At 41.7% G+C, this 23181-nt stretch overlaps 1 protein-coding gene across 1 annotated transcript in view; it reads left to right on the top strand.

Moving 5' to 3' along the window:
- LOC308099843 (endothelial PAS domain-containing protein 1-like) overlaps positions 1–23181 on the top strand; it is a 69926-nt gene that overhangs the window by 24820 nt on the left and 21925 nt on the right. The window contains exons 2-3 of the mRNA XM_080448662.1: positions 17144–17334; positions 22095–22240. Coding sequence (XP_080304788.1) covers positions 17144–17334; positions 22095–22240 — 337 coding nt within the window. The remainder of the gene's footprint in view (positions 1–17143; positions 17335–22094; positions 22241–23181) is intronic.

The raw sequence follows: 23181 nt of genomic DNA, 5'->3' as shown, positions 1-23181 counted from the left end.
CTGTCACTTCTGTTTAAAACCTCTAGTATTGTCTATCCCAGTTAGGGCTGCAACCATTGTTTATTTTCTTAGCGATTATTCTATCAATTACTCCTTTTTAATTAATTTAATAATTGAGAAGCACATTTTATATATATTTTTTATATATATCCACAAATTGACACACAAAAGTAATTTAAAAAATCATAATTGACGTCTGATTAACCTATTAACTCATTCACTGCCACGGAATTAATTAATTAATTAATCCGTCTATCTAAAATAGACGGATGAATCTAAAATCTTAATCTACACACACAATCTGCACATGACCATATCATGTGCATAGCGGTCGGATCTGTGGCTCTGGACAACCGGATCTCCATATATATGCCTATTTATGCCTATTTTACCATTATTTATGGTTATGTCTGAGTCAGAGTGACGTGGCCGTGGTCCTGCCTATACAGTATATGGGTGTATGGAGTTTGTTTATGGTTATGTCTGAGTCAGAGTGATGTCAGAGGTCCCTTAACCCATTCAATACGTGAAAGCATCTGTGTCACAATCATTTTAACCACTTTAACCATTATTTAATACTTTGGCTATTCAAAAATAGCACATATACAAGGCAAGCTTATCTCACTTTGTGAGATAAGCTTGTAGATCTACTATTTTTGATAAACCGTGAAAATCTGTGCAAATCTTTTAATATATATATTATTTTTTTCAAGCGAACATTTTTAACTCAAATTGGCTTCTGGGGGTCCCTGGAACAAAATATTTTGAGATGGGGGGGGATGAAAAAGTTTGAGAACCACTGATATAGAAATGTTTTTCAGAAAACAGTTCCTCAGCTCAAGAACATAACATAAACCCTGACATTAAGATGATTTAAGATGTCAGGGCAGTGGATTAGTGGCAATTGTTTGTGAGCAAAACCCATAACCTCATAATTTCAAATATGAAGTTAAATAAACAAAATTCTGGCCTATAATAGCTTATTTATTTTGTTTAATACTGACATGTCCTAATTCTTTCATCAGTAGTTCTGCTAGCATACAACCGAATGCTTGTGGCGGGTCTGTGAAATATCTGCCTCCTTTAAAAGTGTTAGGGTATTTGATGTAACTTAATCATTCTTATGGGACTTGTGTTATGTCGGTATTACCGGAAGTCTTATCGCTAGATTTCACAGTTGTTAACAGTTAGCAGTGGTGTTATTCATGGATTGATGACGGAAATATAGGGCTTTGGTGAAAGCACAGACTCCAAGCTTAGTGTTGCCTTGGGACTGGGAACTGATGAAATCACATGTTTGTTCTCGTTAGCTATAAAATCACACACACACACACACACACACACACACACACACACACACACACACACACACACACACACACACACACACACACACACACACACACAGCTTGACATAATGACACAATAACTGTGATCCATGACTTTGTTTGTAGCATTTATTTTATTTCCTTTTTTTCCATTATGATGTTTCTATTGATGTGTTATTTAGGATTTACATTTATCGTCTCTGGGAGAATATGGCAGAAATAAGCTAAATATCTAGTCACATATCTTTCATTTAGGGTAAATACTAAGCAATAATGAACCACTCCAGGTTGGTGAGATTTTCTTTCTCTCCTAATATTGTCTTTAGGTGCTTGTAAGATTGATAGGCTAAGCATAGTCTTGCTGTTGTTCCAAGCCAAATATCATCTCTAATGTTATTATTACAGATTTGTATAGCTAACAGTTGGGCTACAACTGCAGTTATGGGAGCATGTTCTATAGTATTTAAAGAATTCCGCTGCAGTGACAGGGTCATCAACTGAATTTTCCCCGCGGGATAATAAAGGTATCTACAGTATCTATCTAACTTGTGTCAACTGAGAAATCTTGAGACTTTCAATGCTTTGCACCTTTCAAACTGACAGTTCAGTGAAGAGTATACTTGTATGACTTGATCAAAGAATCAAGACGGTTTATTTGTCACTAGTCATAGGTGCAAGCAGGGAAATAGTAGTATCGGATACTTTTTTTTCCATTAGATTGGATTGCTGTCAAAAGCCCATATTATAACCTGCCATGAACGCATGTCCAACAATAAAACACATGTACTAATGCACAATAAAACACATGTACTTAAATCAACATAAGTGTTAGTTTTCTTATAAAGTGCTTCTAAATCGCTTAAGTGTGTTTTTGTCAACGTATCGGTATTCCGTGTTGTTTGTGGTGTTTAATTACTCCACGGAGAGGACCTGTTCACTCGCAAGCCGCGGCGCCGTCAATGTTGTCTGTGGGGTAACCGGAACATGCTCACCCCCAGGTTAGAAATAAGTTTAGGGTTAGGCATCGTTTTATTGACGTTACGTTTAGGAATAAGGTTAGGTTTAGGCATACTGTAGTTTACTGAGGTTACGTTTAGGAATACCAGGTGAATACCGCCGGATGTGCATGCGTCCGCCACTATGCTACCAGGATCAGATTATTAGATATTATCAGATATTATCAGATATATATTGGGTTTAGTACCAAAGAAGTTTTACTCTGGGAAGGTGAAACTCCATTCATCCATTCATTGCACTGACCCAAGTTTATTTGTAGGCCAAAGACATTTTGTAACCTTGTACAGTATATATATATATATATATATATATATATATATATATATATATATATATATACACACACACACACACACACACACACACACACACACACACACACACACACACACACCGTATATCTAGGTGTGCCCTGGGATCTTTTGGCTATGCCAGGTGTGCCTTGGCACCAAAAAGGTTGCGAAACACTGGCCTACTGTACCATCCCACCCCTGAAAATAAGGCTCCCTTCTGAAAGCCATGGTGTAATTAGAACACCATCATCAATCCATTTCTCCATGTGACATATGACGCACATACTGTAGATTGAACCTTGTTCTAATACCATTCTGGAAATTCCAGAGGTGTCGGAATTGTTTAAAGTGGCACTGTTGTACAACTTCATTACAAACACTGTAGTAATTTCCGGCACAAGCTTTTTATGGAGGCTCAGTTTTGTGAGTTTATTATTGTGTACTTCGTATCAGAGGAGCTGATGATCTTTCACTGTGTGTGTGTGTGTGTGTGTGTGTGTGTGTGTGTGTGTGTGTGTGTGTGTGTGTGTGTGTGTGTGTGTGTGTGTGTGTGTGTGTGTGTGTGTGTGTGTGTGTGTGTGTGTGTGTGTGTGTGTGTGTGTGTGTGTGTAGTAGACTGTCAGTCACAAGTGTATAGGTTACTATTCTACAGTAGCCAATGTTATTCAGTGGTGTATGTGTGTTACACATGGAATGTTCTGCATCTAGTGTAGTAGCCTCAGGACATCTTGGTGGTATTGCCTCATGACAGGTTTAGAGTTACTATTGTGTAAGTAGTGCACCATGTCAATGTCATATTGGGAATACAGTATGAGTTTTAGAAATATTTTTTATACATTTATTTATTTATAAAATCACTTTTTGTTATGTCAGTTTTTTCTTTTCTTTTTTCTGAAATGACGCCTCTGGACCGAAGTGCATGACATTTCTTCAACATTGCAGTTGTTCTGTTACTGGGGAAATTATTTGCACATTTAAAGCGAAGTTAATGTTAATTATTCTCAGTATATCTTAAGTATTATTTGAAGTTAGAATGGTTTAAGTTTAATAGTCTAGCAAGTAAGTCCACTGTCTCCCATTAATTCCCCCCTGTAGTGTAGCTAATCCACTCTTACTGGCTGAGTTCTGTTTAGAAATCCACTAGCAATCCATGTGTAGCAATCCAATCTTGGCTGAGCAGCATGTTGTGCCAGTCCACTTTGGAAACATGGAATTTCTATAGGTGATAGGAAATATGGGAGGCTATTTGTACAATAGGTTATTTAACCCATTAAGACCTGAGGCCGATTCTACAAATACCTTATAAATCAGTAGTTCTCACACTTTCAAGATTTTCCAAAAATGTTCAAAAACAGCATCTGCTATTTTTGAATAGCCAACGCAAAAATCTAAAATGACGCAGATGCTTTCTCGGTTTTAATGGGTTAATACAAGAATGTTAAAGGGTCCTATGTTGTGATATGCTGTAGTTATGGGAATACATCTAATTCGGTGATTGCCAATCTGTGGGCTGTGAGGATTTTGCAAGTGGGCCCCCAAATAAGAGGAACTTAAATTATACTACGTTAGTTCCATTGATACAAGCCAGAACCAGAACACGATGGATTTATCGTTAAAATAAACATGCTCTTTAAATGCATGTAGTCCACCCATCTGACCGCTTACCACAGCAGCCATGGCCCGTGAACGTTTTCAAGATTTTCAAGTGACGTCCTGATCCATAAAACTCTTGGGAACGTTTTCAGATCTAAAGTCCTTTGCCAGTAAGACGTGGCTGTCATTAGTCAAATGTGCTCATTGTCAGTGGAAGATCGCTGACACCCACATCAGGATCGTCACATGATCCACCACAATATTTTCAGCTTTTGCTTGAGGATCTCTGCGCTGTCAGGGGATTTAGTTAGCGACTGCATGGAACTTTAACAAAACACTGCATGAGAGGCCATTTATGCACCTTTTCATTGCCCTCAAACTGGAGGCATCTGTCTTGCTATAATATAGCAAGACAGATGCCTCCAGATGCCTCCAGTTTGAATATTATTGTGAGAAAATGTGTCTAGTATCCATGAATCTTCATCTATTAAAGGGCCATTTAGCAACTTAAGTGTAGCAATGTTTGGAAAACATTTAGTGGGAGGAACTATGAATGATTTTTTATTTTGAAAATATGAAATGATGAAAACAACCTTCAGATAAATTGCTTGTGTTAGAGAGTAATGAATAAACAGTGTGTTGTACATGCTGAATTTCTATCACAGAAGCTCTTTCTTATTATCACTATTCACTACAGTACCTTACACCAGGGGTTTTCAACTGATTATGAAACAGGGACCACCACCCTGACTGAGAATCAACCTGGGGACCACTTTTGTGTTGGGAGGGGGGATATGGGCGTGGTGTAGGGGAAAAAGCTTGAAATGAAATATTGACTTTTTTAATTTGTTAATTCGAGGTGAATTAAATCAAGCCCTTAACAGTCATTATTTAACTGAGATACTATGCTAGTGGTCCAGAGCTCAAAAAAGATTGAGAACCACTGATCTATTCCTTTCCCATGGTTGCCCTTATTCTGTTCTCTTAACCTTCCATATTAAACTCATAACTGATTCATTGCAACATGCAAGCAGACACATGCGATTGATTATGGGAACATTTCCTAATAATGGTGACTCAACCATAGACGGTACAATTTCCCTTAAGATTCTAATCTTCTCATTTCTGTGGAAGTTCTTGACATCCGACTTCGCAGTAACTGACAACATTGACACGTCCTCATACGTCACCAGGTCATTTACTGCACTGTTTCTCAACTAGTGGACGATAAAATAAAATAAAATACAAATCTTCACTTTCCTACATTAGTAAATGCATGGTCAGGGACCACATGCAATACCTTCACGGACCACCAGTGGTCCACGGACCACCAGTTGAAAACCCATGCCTTACACAATACCATTCCTTCATATCTTTCTACAAAAACGTTACAGTAGGAACTGGAACTTTCTTGGCCTGACAAATGATTCAGTCAGATTTTTTTTTTAGGCATAGTTTACTTTTGTATTACTCTCAAGCAGAAAGCAGGGAAAGAAACAAACCCCCCAGGGTGCAGACTGAATGGAGCTAGCTAGGGCCTGTACACACATACAGTAACATCTGTATAAATTCACACAATTTCACAATCTCAAAAACCGCCCGTCCAATTGACTTGAAACCTGGTGTGCATATCGCCAAGGACGGGAGTGGGAAGTTGGCCGGATCAGTGGATCTTCAAAACATTATGAATAAAATAGTGAATAGTGACATAGAAGGGACATAGACAGACATAAATAAATCTCAATACATGGGCATAAAAGGGACACAGACAGAACTCTGACAACGGGTACAACCAAGCCCCCAGAACCGCAGAGAATGACTGAAACCTCAGAAGCCTGATGCCCAAATCTGGTATGGCAGGAGGTCCGCATTTGGGACACTACTGCGCATGCTTCTACTGTCTAAAACGCTAGTGCGCCTGTTCTATTGGCTCCAACGTTGGAGACAATCCACTAAGTTGAGGTACTTCCAGGTGCCTCATGCGCTTGTGAGCAACTTTCATTGAAATGAGTAGGTGGGGGCGGGGGTGTCCGCTCTCTAGATATTTTATAACTCTATGGGTACAACGGGCATTGTGTAACTGGGTGGGGAATGCCATGCATTCCCAACTTGCATCGTTCCCGAGTAGGCCGGGGGAACTGGTCTAGTACTATACAAATACCTGATGTAATGTAGATAGTGTTAAGATTGACATAATATTCCATGTGAATCAAAAAGCTTGGTTGCCACTTTAGGTGCTCCTAGAGTCCACTAGTCTGAAGAGTAATGCTTGAAAATCTCAAAACAATAGTAGATTCTGGTTAACTGGACCAGGATACGGGGTGTAACGGACCCAGAACAGAAACCTTTATTTTGAAAGGAAACACCGTGACCGGAACCAGCGCACTGGGAGCAATTGGACCCAGGACAGAAACCAGGACAGAAACACCGGAAGCGCACCAGCGCACTGGGAGCGATTGACTTATAAAAAGCCAGTCCAATGTGAGCTGGGGGAGGGGAACAGCTGTAGGCAGCATGGAGCCACAAGTTTAATTAATAATTTGTGAAACTGGATGGACGGACGGATGGACCAAACGGAGGAAAGTGAGTGCCACAAAATAATGAAGAAATGGAAATGGAAATGCGAAATAATGAAGAAAATGGAATGCGATTGGATTTTAACTTTGATATATTTGTTTTAGTGGGCTTTCTAGTACCCTTGTGTTATTGATGGAGTGACAGACATGCCACTGGAAAAGCACCTGGTTACTTAGCACCTAGCTGGAGAGGGAAAAAGGTGAATGTCTTTCTTATTGTTGTGGGTTTTATTGTGGTTGGTACTTTTTTATGCTGTTTGTGGTTTTGATATATGCACTTTTTATTGGTTTGGGACATGTGTTTGTTATGACAGTTTATTGATTATATGTTTATGCTTTGTTTCAGTTTTCACGTTGATTTATAATAAAGAACCTTCAAAATCATCAGTCAGACTCCAACCTCTTTTCATGCCCAGCTGGGAACCGCTACACGGGGCCAGAAGGTGATCTCAGAGTCAGTGGGTGCAAGAGTCAGAAAAGATTATTAGAAATGCTCATCAATAATTATACTGAATAAGATATGTTGAAGGCTGCAATAGTGGGCAGTGTGTTTTTTTTGCCATGCATTAATGAGTAACATAGTTGAAGGCTCACGTGTTGGGTGGTGCGATTTCCATTTGCATGCAGCAGTAGTGAAACAAAAGTAGCCATGCATGATAGCAATTGGATACATGGAGCTGGGCGTTTAAATGGAGCACTCTGTCAAGTGAATGAGTGTGTTGTTGGCGCGCAGGGCACTCAGATGACAATCAGCCTTCATGTTCCTACCTGAAACTCCAATGAAAAACAGTCTGTATCACAGGTCACCATTCTGGTCTGTTTTTAGGAACCAAACCGTTGCCATTGAGTGGCATACATCCACACACACTCTCAGCATCCACACTACACCTTCATATGGCAGTGCCCCTCTAGACCAGATCTTTTTGCCGAAAATAGTCGATTTACAAGCTCTTGTGAGCTTGTAGATTTGCTATTTTCGCCAAATGTTCCCCCGGAATAGGGATGCTAGGGTTCAAGTGGTTAAGTGTTAATCAGTCTTGCTATTCCAAACATGTACAGGAAAGTGGAAACTGTGGAAGTTCCGTCACTGAATAAAATCTACAAGGCCTGAGTCCCCACTAGGAATGATAGACAGATGGTGAGAGCATTTTTTGCTCAGCAGTTTGGCCTACGTATTTATGTCTCTTACCTTTTCTGAGAAAAGAGAGACATTTTACCTTTCTGAGAAAAGGTCAGAACTGGATCTATTCACTGTGTACATATACCAGGAATGCGACTTGCGGTTTGTTTACATGTAGACACAGTAGGCCTATATTGTACGTACACCCTAGAGTATTTATAAATACAAACACAACACTGTACTCTACGGGCATTATTTTACCATGAATAGCCTATAGGATAAACATGATGTATGTGAGGTTGATTATTTCCATCTTCATATTGGGTAACATCCTTGTGAAGACACAGACATGTGATGAGAGATGTTTATGCATACTAAGGATGGTAACACAAAAGGCTCGTCTCTCTGCTTCACTCAGCTAGACCTCCATTTCAATCCCTCCACTATGTGATGTGGCGTGTGTGTGTGTGTGCGTGCGTGTGTGCGTGCGTGTGTTTGTCAGCATGTGTTTTGGTGTGAGAGTACACAAGCGTGCATTTGTATTAGTGTGAGTGTTTTTTTAATACATCTATTTATTGACAATGCATCTTATGTAATAAAATACACACTGATTGCACACCACAGTTAAAAATATAAAAACGTAACAAAGCTTATAGCTTGTTTCCACGTGTGTGCGCGCATGTATGTGTGTGTGTGCCATAGAAAGAGATTCAGAAACGCTACATGGTTAATAAAGTGTTTTTTGTGACGGAAACCTTTCAGACAGGGAGCTCAGGAAGTGGGTTATGTTATTTTATAGACGATGTTACACAATTGTATTTCGGTCGGTCTTTCACTCTCACTTTGCTCTCTCTCGCCTTGTCATTTTCTCTGGTCCCTATCTGCTGGTGCAAAGCGGCACTGGGCAAAGCGCAACTGCGCAACTGTCATTGCTATTTTCCAACCAACCGAGTAGTAATTTTTACACCCAGCGCCCACGTTGCATAAACACACAGCACCCAGTGCCTATTTAGCACCCATGGTCTTAAAATGAGGTGTGGTCTGGAGCAAACAGGGCGCACTGCTATCTTACGCACAGAGAGAAGTGCTTGTGCTTAGACCAGCTTTTAGTTGGTCTGAACTACCGGCGCAGTGATGGCACAGACATTTCCTTACTATTTAGACACTCATTTTCAATATGCCAGATGACATTTCTGAGGGACTCAGAAAACAATTATTATCAATGCATTGCAATGGGTAAGTACCGTTTGCTTTGCACGGAGACTAGCATTGAGGAGAGGCGGGAGGGGACAAAAAGGAGAGAAATAGATCAATTTATTTCAATTAGTAGTACTTTTATTACAGAATATCTTCAAACACCTCTCATCCTCTGCTCAATGGACAGCAGTGGTTAATATCCATAGAGCTCCGACACACAGAACGCTTTAATTGGTGGTTAAATAAATAAGAACATAACTGAGGATGAGTGACTGATTATTACGTTGATATGTCAATATATAAGGGATGTGTCTTGGACATAAATAAATTCACACAATTTCACAATCTCAAAAACCGCCCGTCCAATTGACTTGAAACCTGGTGTGCATATCGCCAAGGACGGGAGTGGGAAGTTGGCCGGATCAGTGGATCTTCAAAACATTATGAATAAAATAGTGAATAGTGACATAGAAGGGACATAGACAGACATAAATAAATCTCAATACATGGGCATAAAAGGGACACAGACAGAACTCTGACAACGGGTACAACCAAGCCCCCAGAACCGCAGAGAATGACTGAAACCTCAGAAGCCTGATGCCCAAATCTGGTATGGCAGGAGGTCCGCATTTGGGACACTACTGCGCATGCTTCTACTGTCTAAAACGCTAGTGCGCCTGTTCTATTGGCTCCAACGTTGGAGACAATCCACTAAGTTGAGGTACTTCCAGGTGCCTCATGCGCTTGTGAGCAACTTTCATTGAAATGAGTAGGTGGGGGCGGGGGTGTCCGCTCTCTAGATATTTTATAACTCTATGGGTACAACGGGCATTGTGTAACTGGGTGGGGAATGCCATGCATTCCCAACTTGCATCGTTCCCGAGTAGGCCGGGGGAACTGGTCTAGTACTATACAAATACCTGATGTAATGTAGATAGTGTTAAGATTGACATAATATTCCATGTGAATCAAAAAGCTTGGTTGCCACTTTAGGTGCTCCTAGAGTCCACTAGTCTGAAGAGTAATGCTTGAAAATCTCAAAACAATAGTAGATTCTGGTTAACTGGACCAGGATACGGGGTGTAACGGACCCAGAACAGAAACCTTTATTTTGAAAGGAAACACCGTGACCGGAACCAGCGCACTGGGAGCAATTGGACCCAGGACAGAAACCAGGACAGAAACACCGGAAGCGCACCAGCGCACTGGGAGCGATTGACTTATAAAAAGCCAGTCCAATGTGAGCTGGGGGAGGGGAACAGCTGTAGGCAGCATGGAGCCACAAGTTTAATTAATAATTTGTGAAACTGGATGGACGGACGGATGGACCAAACGGAGGAAAGTGAGTGCCACAAAATAATGAAGAAATGGAAATGGAAATGCGAAATAATGAAGAAAATGGAATGCGATTGGATTTTAACTTTGATATATTTGTTTTAGTGGGCTTTCTAGTACCCTTGTGTTATTGATGGAGTGACAGACATGCCACTGGAAAAGCACCTGGTTACTTAGCACCTAGCTGGAGAGGGAAAAAGGTGAATGTCTTTCTTATTGTTGTGGGTTTTATTGTGGTTGGTACTTTTTTATGCTGTTTGTGGTTTTGATATATGCACTTTTTATTGGTTTGGGACATGTGTTTGTTATGACAGTTTATTGATTATATGTTTATGCTTTGTTTCAGTTTTCACGTTGATTTATAATAAAGAACCTTCAAAATCATCAGTCAGACTCCAACCTCTTTTCATGCCCAGCTGGGAACCGCTACACGGGGCCAGAAGGTGATCTCAGAGTCAGTGGGTGCAAGAGTCAGAAAAGATTATTAGAAATGCTCATCAATAATTATACTGAATAAGATATGTTGAAGGCTGCAATAGTGGGCAGTGTGTTTTTTTTGCCATGCATTAATGAGTAACATAGTTGAAGGCTCACGTGTTGGGTGGTGCGATTTCCATTTGCATGCAGCAGTAGTGAAACAAAAGTAGCCATGCATGATAGCAATTGGATACATGGAGCTGGGCGTTTAAATGGAGCACTCTGTCAAGTGAATGAGTGTGTTGTTGGCGCGCAGGGCACTCAGATGACAATCAGCCTTCATGTTCCTACCTGAAACTCCAATGAAAAACAGTCTGTATCACAGGTCACCATTCTGGTCTGTTTTTAGGAACCAAACCGTTGCCATTGAGTGGCATACATCCACACACACTCTCAGCATCCACACTACACCTTCATATGGCAGTGCCCCTCTAGACCAGATCTTTTTGCCGAAAATAGCCGATTTACAAGCTCTTGTGAGCTTGTAGATTTGCTATTTTCGCCAAATGTTCCCCCGGAATAGGGATGCTAGGGTTCAAGTGGTTAAGTGTTAATCAGTCTTGCTATTCCAAACATGTACAGGAAAGTGGAAACTGTGGAAGTTCCGTCACTGAATAAAATCTACAAGGCCTGAGTCCCCACTAGGAATGATAGACAGATGGTGAGAGCATTTTTTGCTCAGCAGTTTGGCCTACGTATTTATGTCTCTTACCTTTTCTGAGAAAAGAGAGACATTTTACCTTTCTGAGAAAAGGTCAGAACTGGATCTATTCACTGTGTACATATACCAGGAATGCGACTTGCGGTTTGTTTACATGTAGACACAGTAGGCCTATATTGTACGTACACCCTAGAGTATTTATAAATACAAACACAACACTGTACTCTACGGGCATTATTTTACCATGAATAGCCTATAGGATAAACATGATGTATGTGAGGTTGATTATTTCCATCTTCATATTGGGTAACATCCTTGTGAAGACACAGACATGTGATGAGAGATGTTTATGCATACTAAGGATGGTAACACAAAAGGCTCGTCTCTCTGCTTCACTCAGCTAGACCTCCATTTCAATCCCTCCACTATGTGATGTGGCGTGTGTGTGTGTGCGTGCGTGTGTGCGTGCGTGTGTTTGTCAGCATGTGTTTTGGTGTGAGAGTACACAAGCGTGCATTTGTATTAGTGTGAGTGTTTTTTTAATACATCTATTTATTGACAATGCATCTTATGTAATAAAATACACACTGATTGCACACCACAGTTAAAAATATAAAAACGTAACAAAGCTTATAGCTTGTTTCCACGTGTGTGCGCGCATGTATGTGTGTGTGTGCCATAGAAAGAGATTCAGAAACGCTACATGGTTAATAAAGTGTTTTTTGTGACGGAAACCTTTCAGACAGGGAGCTCAGGAAGTGGGTTATGTTATTTTATAGACGATGTTACACAATTGTATTTCGGTCGGTCTTTCACTCTCACTTTGCTCTCTCTCGCCTTGTCATTTTCTCTGGTCCCTATCTGCTGGTGCAAAGCGGCACTGGGCAAAGCGCAACTGCGCAACTGTCATTGCTATTTTCCAACCAACCGAGTAGTCATTTTTACACCCAGCGCCCACGTTGCATAAACACACAGCACCCAGTGCCTATTTAGCACCCATGGTCTTAAAATGAGGTGTGGTCTGGAGCAAACAGGGCGCACTGCTATCTTACGCACAGAGAGAAGTGCTTGTGCTTAGACCAGCTTTTAGTTGGTCTGAACTACCGGCGCAGTGATGGCACAGACATTTCCTTACTATTTAGACACTCATTTTCAATATGCCAGATGACATTTCTGAGGGACTCAGAAAACAATTATTATCAATGCATTGCAATGGGTAAGTACCGTTTGCTTTGCACGGAGACTAGCATTTAGGAGAGGCGGGAGGGGACAAAAAGGAGAGAAATAGATCAATTTATTTCAATTAGTAGTACTTTTATTACAGAATATCTTCAAACACCTCTCATCCTCTGCTCAATGGACAGCAGTGGTTAATATCCATAGAGCTCCGACACACAGAACGCTTTAATTGGTGGTTAAATAAATAAGAACATAACTGAGGATGAGTGACTGATTATTACGTTGATATGTCAATATATAAGGGATGTGTCTTGGACATAAATGAGGAGACATTGCTGGTTTGCCCAAAATTCCAGTTTCCCGCATCTCCTGAAATCGTTTGTTTATACCACATTATTAGTGCTGCTTGATGGTTGCACACTAACTTTTCCAAATTGTTTGTCTGAATTGTCTCTCTTCCAATCCGTCATGTAAATACCAGCCACGGTTCAAGCGTACCTCACCTAGCTCTTACCCTGCCAGAGTTTTTTCAGAACAGTCTGTAGCCTCTGCCAGGGTTTTGACCGATTTTGGTACCTTTTCGCATAGCCACAAAATATTTTTCTCAAGTATGATTGATCCCCAGAAAATTTCTAATCACAGATGAGATTCAGGTGTGGTTTCACAAATGTCAACGAGGTCAATTTGAAAAATTGGAAATTGTTATCTCCTTATTCGTTTGGAATATCGAAAAGGTGTCAATACTAAATAATTAGAGAATCTTTTTTTTTTTTTTTTCCAGGACGTTTTTAAACGTCTTTGGCAGGCAACAGCTAATTTCTCAAAGACGTTTATAAACGTCTTTGGCAGTTATAGGGAATGGGAGAAGACACTTTAATTGGTCTCATTTTATTTAAACACACCCATGTCTACTACAGAGGCTTATAGTAGGGGGTACTAAGCACAAAAAATGGCCAAATCGTTACGCGGCGGATAAAAGCATGAAATTTGATACAGATGTCCCTTGGGTCATCCTAAAACATCCTAGAAGGGGTGCCCAAAAAAATCTCAAACAGGAAGTGAGTTATGGACAAAATTCAAAATGGCCACCTAAACTGTTGACCGTTGACTCAAAAGACACCAAAAGAATCTCCAAAAAGCATAACATTTGGCACATATTTCCCTTGGGTCATCCTAAGACATCCTAGAAGGGGTGCCCAAAGGAATCTGAAACAGGAAGTGAGTTATTGACTAAATTGAAAATGGCCGCCTACAGTGTTATCTATTGACTCAAAAGACAACTAAAGAATCTCATAAAAGCATACAATTTGGCATACATGTCCCTTGGGTCATCCCAAGACATCCCAGAAGGGGTGCCCAGAAAAATCTTAAACAGGAAGTGAGTCATTGACAAAATTGAAAATGACCGTCTACAGTGTTGTCGATTGACTCAAAAGACAACTAAAGAATCTCATAAAAGCATACAATTTGGCATACATGTCCCTTGGGTCATCCTAAGACATCCTAGAAGGGGTGCCTGAAATTATCTGAAACAGGAAGTGAGTTATTGACTAAATTGAAAATGGCCGTGTACAGTGTTGACAGACGATGCAAAAGACACTCATAAAAAATAATCTCATATAAAAGCATGAAATTTGGTACAAATGTCCCTTGGGTGATCTGAATGCATCCTAAGGGGTGCCAAAAAAAGTTTTAATAGTCTCTCAATGGAAAGCACTCCTCCCACACGGGCTGCACTGCTACAATATTCAAATCAAGCAGCCAATCTGGCATTTGGTCCAGAAGCCTGAAAGCTATGCAATCTCTACCATCTCCTGACAAATATGGATGGATTAAAGTCGCTGATTCGTGGACACCTTTATGGACACTCTTGCCAGAGGCTGCTTAAGTTTGTAGAGAACTCAAGTGTGGCGGCAAAGCTGAGCCCTTCTGTTCAAGAAAGTGTAGATGCCGGGATGCTGGGTTACCTTGCAGAGCATTATGCCAATGTGCTGGTAATTGCGAAATGGCACACATGAATACATGTACTTTACTAAACACTAATCACAAAAAAACAGTAATGATCAAGAAGAAAATACATGAGAAGATAGAGCGTAAAACAAGCAAGAAGATGTAGAGTGCAAAATAAATAAGATGCAGAGAGTAAAATAAGAATATGCAGAGTAAGATAAGATGCAGAGTAAAATAAATAAGAATATGCAGAGAGTTAGATAAATAAAGAAGATTCAAAGAGTACAATAAAAAAAGAATGCAGAAAGTAAAATGAATAAGTGATGTAGAAATGAAAACAGAAGGTAGACTACAAAATACGGCAGGTTATGCACTGCATAACCTGTCGTATTGAGTCTGCATAATATGCAGACTGCCGTGGTCAACTGTTGAAACAGCCTTTTAGAATGTCTTCAACATGGTCCCTTCCTAAAAAGTTTAATAAACAAGCAAATAAATAACCTCTTCTAGGATATATTAAAGGTTTAATGACATTCACTTTTACACCACATTCAAAGTCTTTGTCCTGGTCCTTCAAAAGTGTACAAAAAGTTTTAAGTGAAAATTCCATTCCAGTGATCCATGGCAGGTGTTTTTCTCTCACATTTCTAAAGCCTTTTCAACTGCAATGAAAAAAGAAATCTTTGCCTGCGGGTGTCGCTGGTGAGGGATTTTGCCTGTCAATCATCGCCTTTGCTCCGCCCCCCCCCAAAGGAAAGGATAGGGGAGGGGAGGGGCGAGGAGGAGAGTGGGCGGGATTAATCGACTGTGACCTCACTGTCGAAGGTCCAAGCTCAGATTACTTTTCAGCCTAATTATTCAGAAAACCCCAGACCACAGAAAATCCACTGAATGTTCTAAGTTCAGGTTTTTTGGGTGTAATTGAGGTCATAAAACCCCAAATAAAACATTGAAAATAAAAAAAGTGAAAATGAATGTCATGATACCTTTAAGAAGCACTCAATGTACGTACCAAATTATACACTTTTATGACGTCCCTTTATGTTTTCTTTTGTGTCAACTGCTTTAGGCGGTCACTTCCTGTTTAAAACCTTTTTGGGCACCCCTTGTAGGATGCGTTCAGATCACCCAAGGGACATTTGTACCACATTTCATGCTTTTATGAGATTCTTTAGGTATCTTGCATCATCTTTCAACACTGTAGGCGGCCATTTTCAATTTAGTCAATAACTCACTTCCTGTTGAAGACTTTTTTGGGCACCCCTTCTAGGATGTCTTAGGATGACCCAAGGGACATGTGTGACACATTTTATACTTTTTGGAGATTCTTTAGTTGTCTTTTGAGTCAATCGACAACACTAGGCGGCCATTTTCAATTTGGTCAATAACTCACTTCCTGTTTCAGAATTTTTTGGGCACCCCTTCTAGGATGTCTTAGGATGACCCAAGGGACATGTGTGCCACATTTTATGCTTTTTGGAGATTATTTTGGTGTCTTTTGAGTCAACGGTCAACGGTTTAGGTGGCCATTTTGGATTTTGTCCATAACTCACTTCCTGTTTAAGATTTTTTTGGGCACCCCTTCTAGGATGTTTTAGGATGACCCAAGGGACATTTGTATCAAATTTCATGCTTTTATCCGCCGCGTAACGATTTTTCACTTAGTACCCCCTACTATTAATACCGCCTCTTTGCACCTAACACTGAGTATTGTGCCCAGATAACGCGGCGTCTATCTAGCGAAATTGAAGCGGACACGGACACACCCCCGGCGCATTTTGCGCACAGCATTTAGACCATTCGCCACAGATCGTCTAAATAGGGCCCTCTGTCTCCATCTCCCTCAATTTCCCTTTTTTTGTCTCTCATTAGTTTATACGCTCTACTTCGCAGACAAATTGACTTGTTGGCATACAGGGATAATCATGTGAGTTGATGGAGATTCTCATAGTCAAAACAAATATAAATCATAGCACTAATGAGTCGGATCCATGACATTGATGTCCATTGTCCATGACATGATGCCTTTGGAGTTTGGACACGAGTGCATGCTTTTACTGTAAATGCACAATAATACCCTGCTTATTGGGGGTACTCAGTAGTAGTAATGGCAGTAGTTCTCAAACCGAGTGAGACTTGTCGCAGTGTGCTGTGGGATTTTGTGACAACCACACATTATTATTGAATATATACAACTTTACAAAAATGGCATTTACACCTGCCTAAAGCAACCTTTAACTTAACATGCCCATATGGAGACCACTTAAAAATGAGATTTTCTGACCACCCTGAAAACATAGATGTTCCAGTCAGACACACACACACACACACACACACACACACACACACAGTATATGCATATAATATTCCTTTCTAAACGGCGTGTCCTCCACCTACTTTGTCCTCTCTGTGTACAGGAGCAGCTCGGAGCGCCGTAAAGAGAAGTCACGAGATGCGGCACGCTGCCGGAGGAGCAAAGAGACAGAGGTGTTCTACGAGCTGGCCCACCAGCTCCCTATGGCCCACAGCGTCAGCTCTCACCTGGACAAAGCCTCCATCATGAGGCTGGCTATCAGCTTCCTGCGCACACAAAAGGTGCTTGCCTCAGGTACGTACAGTACTAACGCAATAGATGTTAAACGCCTCAATAGATTGCTTTGACTTCTGCCTGTAGTGGGCACCACAAACGTGGAAAAATTGCAAGGTCCTGACGGCTGCTAGCCTCGCGTAGCCAGACTATATCACTGCGTGGATATGAGTCTGGTGCCTCTATGAGGACGTTTATTTTCCAAGGGGGCGGGATCAAAACAATTGGCTCTGGACGCAATTGGTTAGACCTACAACCAACTACTAATCACAGTCTCCCATATTTGAATACTGGGCCCTGATTGGTCACCCCAGACTTCTGGAGCAGGAAATGAATTCACAACGGAGCGGTGCCAGACCCAAATCGCTGAGTTACCCCTTTTCCTCCCCAATGTAGTCGTTATGCCAATGAATTACTCCCCACACACATTTGTGTGTTGTCACTGCTGTTGTGTCCTACTGACTCACCTGCCAGTGAGGAGCCCCCACCGGGAGGACGTAGAGCCCTCTGTCCTACTCCTCCCGCCCAACACCCCCTGCTGACAGGTACCGCCCCAGCCCGTACAAGTACGCGCAGTGACAAATATCACCCTTCCAGCCCGGGCATAACCCTGTGGTGTTCATTACATCATTGCACATTATTGTCAGGCGCATGTACACAGGCACAGTGGTGTAATCCTACATTATCATGTTGAACACAGCACTAACTTGCCCACAGGAACATGTCCCACCAACATATATGTTGCAGCTTGTACCTGAGTTAATGACAAATTAATCCCTCTTGACCTCTTTAATGGGGTGAGTACAGGATGCCACAACATCCTCTTGACCGCCTTGGTGCATTATTGTCAGGCACACAGGAACAGTGGTAATCCTACATGATAAACACGTGTTCATCTCTTTCAGACTGCGTTACCTATAACCAGGGGTGTGTAAGTCGTCAGCTAATGTTGGAAAACGCTGTACCGGTGTCAAACTTTGCATGCACACTCCCAGTTGTCCAAGCAAGACACTCCACCCCAAACCTTTCAAATCAGCATCATGGTTGTTGTACTGTATACAGTATAGTCTATAGCTTTTAAACTGTAGCTCATACAATCATGATGCAACTCTCCATATAGGCCACACACATTTCCGCCTAACTAGACCAAAACACTTTTTGCGTCTATCGCTCCGAAAGATTTTGTCCAAAGTTCACCCAAATCGGTACACATTATCTCTGGAGTCATGCGATAAAGATGTATCATTGATATTTTTCATATTCCATTCCACGTGACTATGATTGGCTTCCACATTTTACGGGAGGGGCCCATTTTACAAAAAAAATAATAACATAGCATCCAATCAACCCCAAATTGGAATCGCTGTGGAATCGAATGTTCAGGAGCCTCTATAGAGCACACATCCAAAAGCACTTTCACTTCTGGCCCTACAGGGTACCACAAACAATGGTCAAACATTGGCCAAATTGTCCAATAATAGGCCTATAAGAAAGAGGCAAAAATTGTGAAAATAGCCAATCCTGCTATTTTCAAAATATTTATCTGTGGAACCAAGTCAAACTAAATTTAATGCCTCAACTCCTATATTCCAAGTGCTTATCAGGGTGGGGGGGTCCCCAGTTCTGGCCTGAAAAGGTTGAGAACCACTGAGTTAAAGTACATCAGTACAGTACCGTAATTCGTATGACATGATACAGCAGTTAGAGGACGACAGTACAGTACCTCAGTAGTTACAGTACGACAGTACAGTACTTCAGTAGTTGCACTAGGCTTGCTTTGCCTGGTCACAGTTGCAGTGCAGTTTACATGTATTTTCTTTCCAGGCGAGAAGAATGTGCAGTCCACCCACATTAAGATGTCTGTTTATTGAGACAGTAGGAGAACTAACATAGGATAGACACAATGGAGGTTCTTCTGGGATTTGAACTAATGTTCATGGGGGCAGAGGTGGTTTTCAGAGGGATTTCATCACTACGCTACCAGTATCGTACGCTTTGTATTAACGCTGGGAATAGCATAACATTCCGCTTTCCTGCACAGCACACGGTAATGATAAAATTACTGTTTACAATGCACTTTTCTAAATAATAGGCACAAGGTTAAAAAGATAAAACGGAGGGGAAAAGAATAGACAAAAAGCGAACCCCACAAAAGTACATAAACAACACTTAAGGCTCTCCTAAAACAAAAGTGCATTTTGACGTCCCTATTTTGGGCATGTCATTATAGGTGAAACTTGTTTTTTTTATTTTTTTTGTATTAACCCAATCAATCCGGGAACGCATATCTGTGTCATTTTAGATTTTAGCTACGACCATTATTTTATACATATCATTTTGGGTGGTCCTTGACATGAAGAAGTTTGAGAGAACCACTGATATTATAGCAACATAAGTGTTTCAGAAAACTGTTAGGATTTAGAAGACATTATGTAGAATCGGCCTCAGGTCTTAATGGGTTAATGCAAGAACAATGGCTTCTATTTCCGCACGCTAACCTTCCAGGAAGACAGGCTGTAGTTTCGATTAGCTTGGAATCTCCATCAATGACGTCATTGGTAGGCAGGTTTCTGAACTGCCCACTGCCCACCAATGAGTGAGTACGGAGTAGCATTAATGAGGAACAATTTAAGCAGCACAGCTTTATTTACAGTAAGTCAATACTAATAGAAGCATGTGCTAAATGTGAGAAGAGGTGAAGGGAAAAGATGAACGAGGAAGACGTGAGGGAGAGTAGGGAAGAGAAGGAGAGGAAATAATGGAAAGGACGCGGAAGTAGGAGAAAGGGCGGGCGGGTGGGCGGGTGGAGGTTGAAGCGGAGAGAGGACAGGGAGATAAGCGGTGGAGTAAAAGAGTAGAGATGGAGCAGGTGATAGTGATATCGCCCCGCGCTCGTCTGATTGCACAGTGATGGGGAGAGAGATTGGGCAGGAACAAGGGGGCTCTGCCCACCGCTGGCCCGCCGCTGCTGATACACTGCTAGCCATAACACCGGCCTGCCCTGGCGCCATGCGCACACACACACACACACACACACACACACACACACACACACACACACACACACACACACACACACACACACACACACACACACACACACACACACACACAGTGTGGCAAATCATACAGGCAGCTGTACAAGGACTGCTTCAGTTATGAAACAGCAGCTCAAGTGGAACTTGATGTTGTTGCTGTAATAGTGGTGCTGTTTGTGAGCGACTGACCGACCCGGCGACCCTGATTAGCGGCGATGTGCGTCCCAAAACCCCAGCTGGACCCAGCGCACCTGGCAGGGCTGTTCTCATTTATGTGGTTTCAGTTCGTGAATATGGTGCTGTGATTTGCAGCTTATCGCTAGGACGTATTAGGCTTTGTTTTAGGGGCCTTAGTTGGGGTTGAGCTCCCAAAAATGTGTACTTCCTAATACTCACTTCGGAGAGGAGAGAAGAGGAGATGAGAGTTCTTTTAGCTCAGAAGATTTTTGTTTCTGGCCTTGTGAGCTTGAGTGTCACTCTCAAGCCCCCTCTCCCTCACATATTTTGCCTCACTCTCCACTACTTAAACTGCCAAAAATAGAACATGAAAATAATGTATTATCCAAATGAGCGTTATCCATGTCAGACTCTTTGTACTGGACTCTATTATTGTGAAAGCTGGGCAGTTACACAACCAAAGAACAACAGAGAGAAAAAAACGTCCTGTTCTGCAAAGGACCGGTAATCGCCCTTAAGTATTTAGGGCAAAGGTGCTGTTGCTCTGTGGAGTGACCCAGAGGCTCTCAGCCCCATGCAGCTCTCCAGGGCCCATGAGAAAGTTCTCAGCTCCCCCGGGACTCAACATTATCTGGGCCCGGCTCCAAACTCGAGCCCCAGGCCTCGTCGAGGCCTTGAGAACGATGCTCCCTTATCTCAGGGAAGCACACTGGAGGAATTACAGTCCCCCACCCCCACCGGTCACTGGGCTTTGTTGAGCACGGATCCCCCGACTATGCACACAACTGCACACACACATACTGTACACACATACTCCCCTTTGAGCTGCTGCCAGATAGGCGCTATCTCTGTTTTCTCACTTCTGCATCAATTAGCACCACAAGGAGTTGCAGTGGAGTTGAGGGTTGGCAGAGTTTCAGCATTGTGGACACGCTGGACTCTGTGTAAAAGTTTTGATAATGTGCTCTGTACATTTGATAATAGTTATGCAAAATGCAATGCAATGGATAACGATTACTTTATTGAATTTTTGCAGGAGTGTGTGTGTGTGTGCACGCGTGCGTGTGTTTCAGGGTTGTGTGTGTGCAGTGATCTTTGCTGGTTTGTCTTGGCCCAGAGCCAAAGCTTCAAGATGGAAAACAAAACACACGCACACGCACTCACATGCTCACTATTATTATACTATATGGTTCCATAGGCCTGCAGTAGGTAACGGGACAGGTTATTTGCCTTTTGGCTTAGTAAAAGGTATCCTTTTGGGTTTATTCTGCAACATACATCTAACTAATGATTACGTGTCCCTTTGTGAAAGTTGTACAATACATTTAAACGTATTGTTCTATATTTCAGTCAAACATTAGTGTGTGTTTAGTTGCTTAAGCTTTTAATTACCCATGAATGATTCAGGGTATAGTTCTGCCATGCTACATGCATAATTTAATTCCAAAATGTGTGTGTGTGTGTGTGTGTGTGTGTGTGTGTGTGTGTGTGTGTGTGTGTGTGTGTGTGTGTGTGTGTGTGTGTGTGTGTGTGTGTGTGTGTGTGTGTGTGTGTGTTTGTTTTCAGGCTGCATCAGCAGTGCGTGTGACGCAGACAGACAAATGGACAGCCTGTACCTCAAATCTCTGGAGGGATTTGTCACCGTGGTAACCTCCGATGGTGACATGATCTTCCTGTCTGAAAACATCAACAAATTCATGGGCCTCACACAGGTACTGTGATCACAAGAGTACAGCCTGATTTATATGGAGTTGCACACGATGTTGCGCACCTAAACTCTCTACAAGCTAAGAACATGTTCTCTACATGAAAGAACATTTCGCACATAAACCTGAACTTTATATTTACATACAAACACATACTTCTTCTTCTTCTTTCGGCTAATTCCCATCGGGGTCGCCACACAACATGCAGTAATCCTTCCCCCCATATAACACAGCATTTATGACCACCTATCCCAATCCCACAAGTCAGGCATAGGATACAGTTATGAAACATCGGATTAGGATGAATATTATTCAGCTTCACCTAATCAAAACATTCGCAGAATTTTGATAGTCCATACCATTCGTCCGAAAATCATTGACGAAACATCCAATCAACCTCGAATTTGAATCATATGTTGAGGGTCATGTACTCAACACAACCCTAAAAGCATTTCCACTTTGACCCATAGGGGGCCCAATTTCTATTTTAGATATTTTGGGGGGGGGGGGGTCTTTCCCTTCAAAATGAAATACACAGGATCTCATACACATGATGTGACAATGTTATTGGCTTGCAAAATGTGTGGGAGGCACGTTGCCTGGCCTCTGACATTATTCTTCCCAGCATATTCCTCGGGTCCCGGTGGCCGCAATCTGGGAACCCATCGTCAAATAAAAAGGAAAAACAGCGCCCCCAGCGTTTTTCACTTTTGCATTTGGCTCTGGGGGGGGGGAATTAACCAGACCTATGCTCACTGGAAACCGGGGTTTGGACCATGCCCTCAGCCCTCCACTTCCGGTGGTGCACCTATGTTTTCATTCCGACTAGATAACATTTCTTCCACCACGGAACACTATGGGTTCCGTGACACTATCCCGCGACCAAAAAATATGACTCTTTTATGCTGAGGCTGAGGCACACAAACCGATTTAGCTCTGTTCATAAA

Source organism: Gymnoscopelus braueri, assembly GCF_963280865.1.
Source record: "Gymnoscopelus braueri genome assembly, chromosome: 14".
Classification (NCBI taxonomy): Eukaryota; Metazoa; Chordata; class Actinopteri; order Myctophiformes; family Myctophidae; genus Gymnoscopelus; species Gymnoscopelus braueri.
The sequence above is the reverse complement of the archived record's forward strand: the minus strand, read 5'-3'. Positions and strand labels throughout refer to the sequence as shown.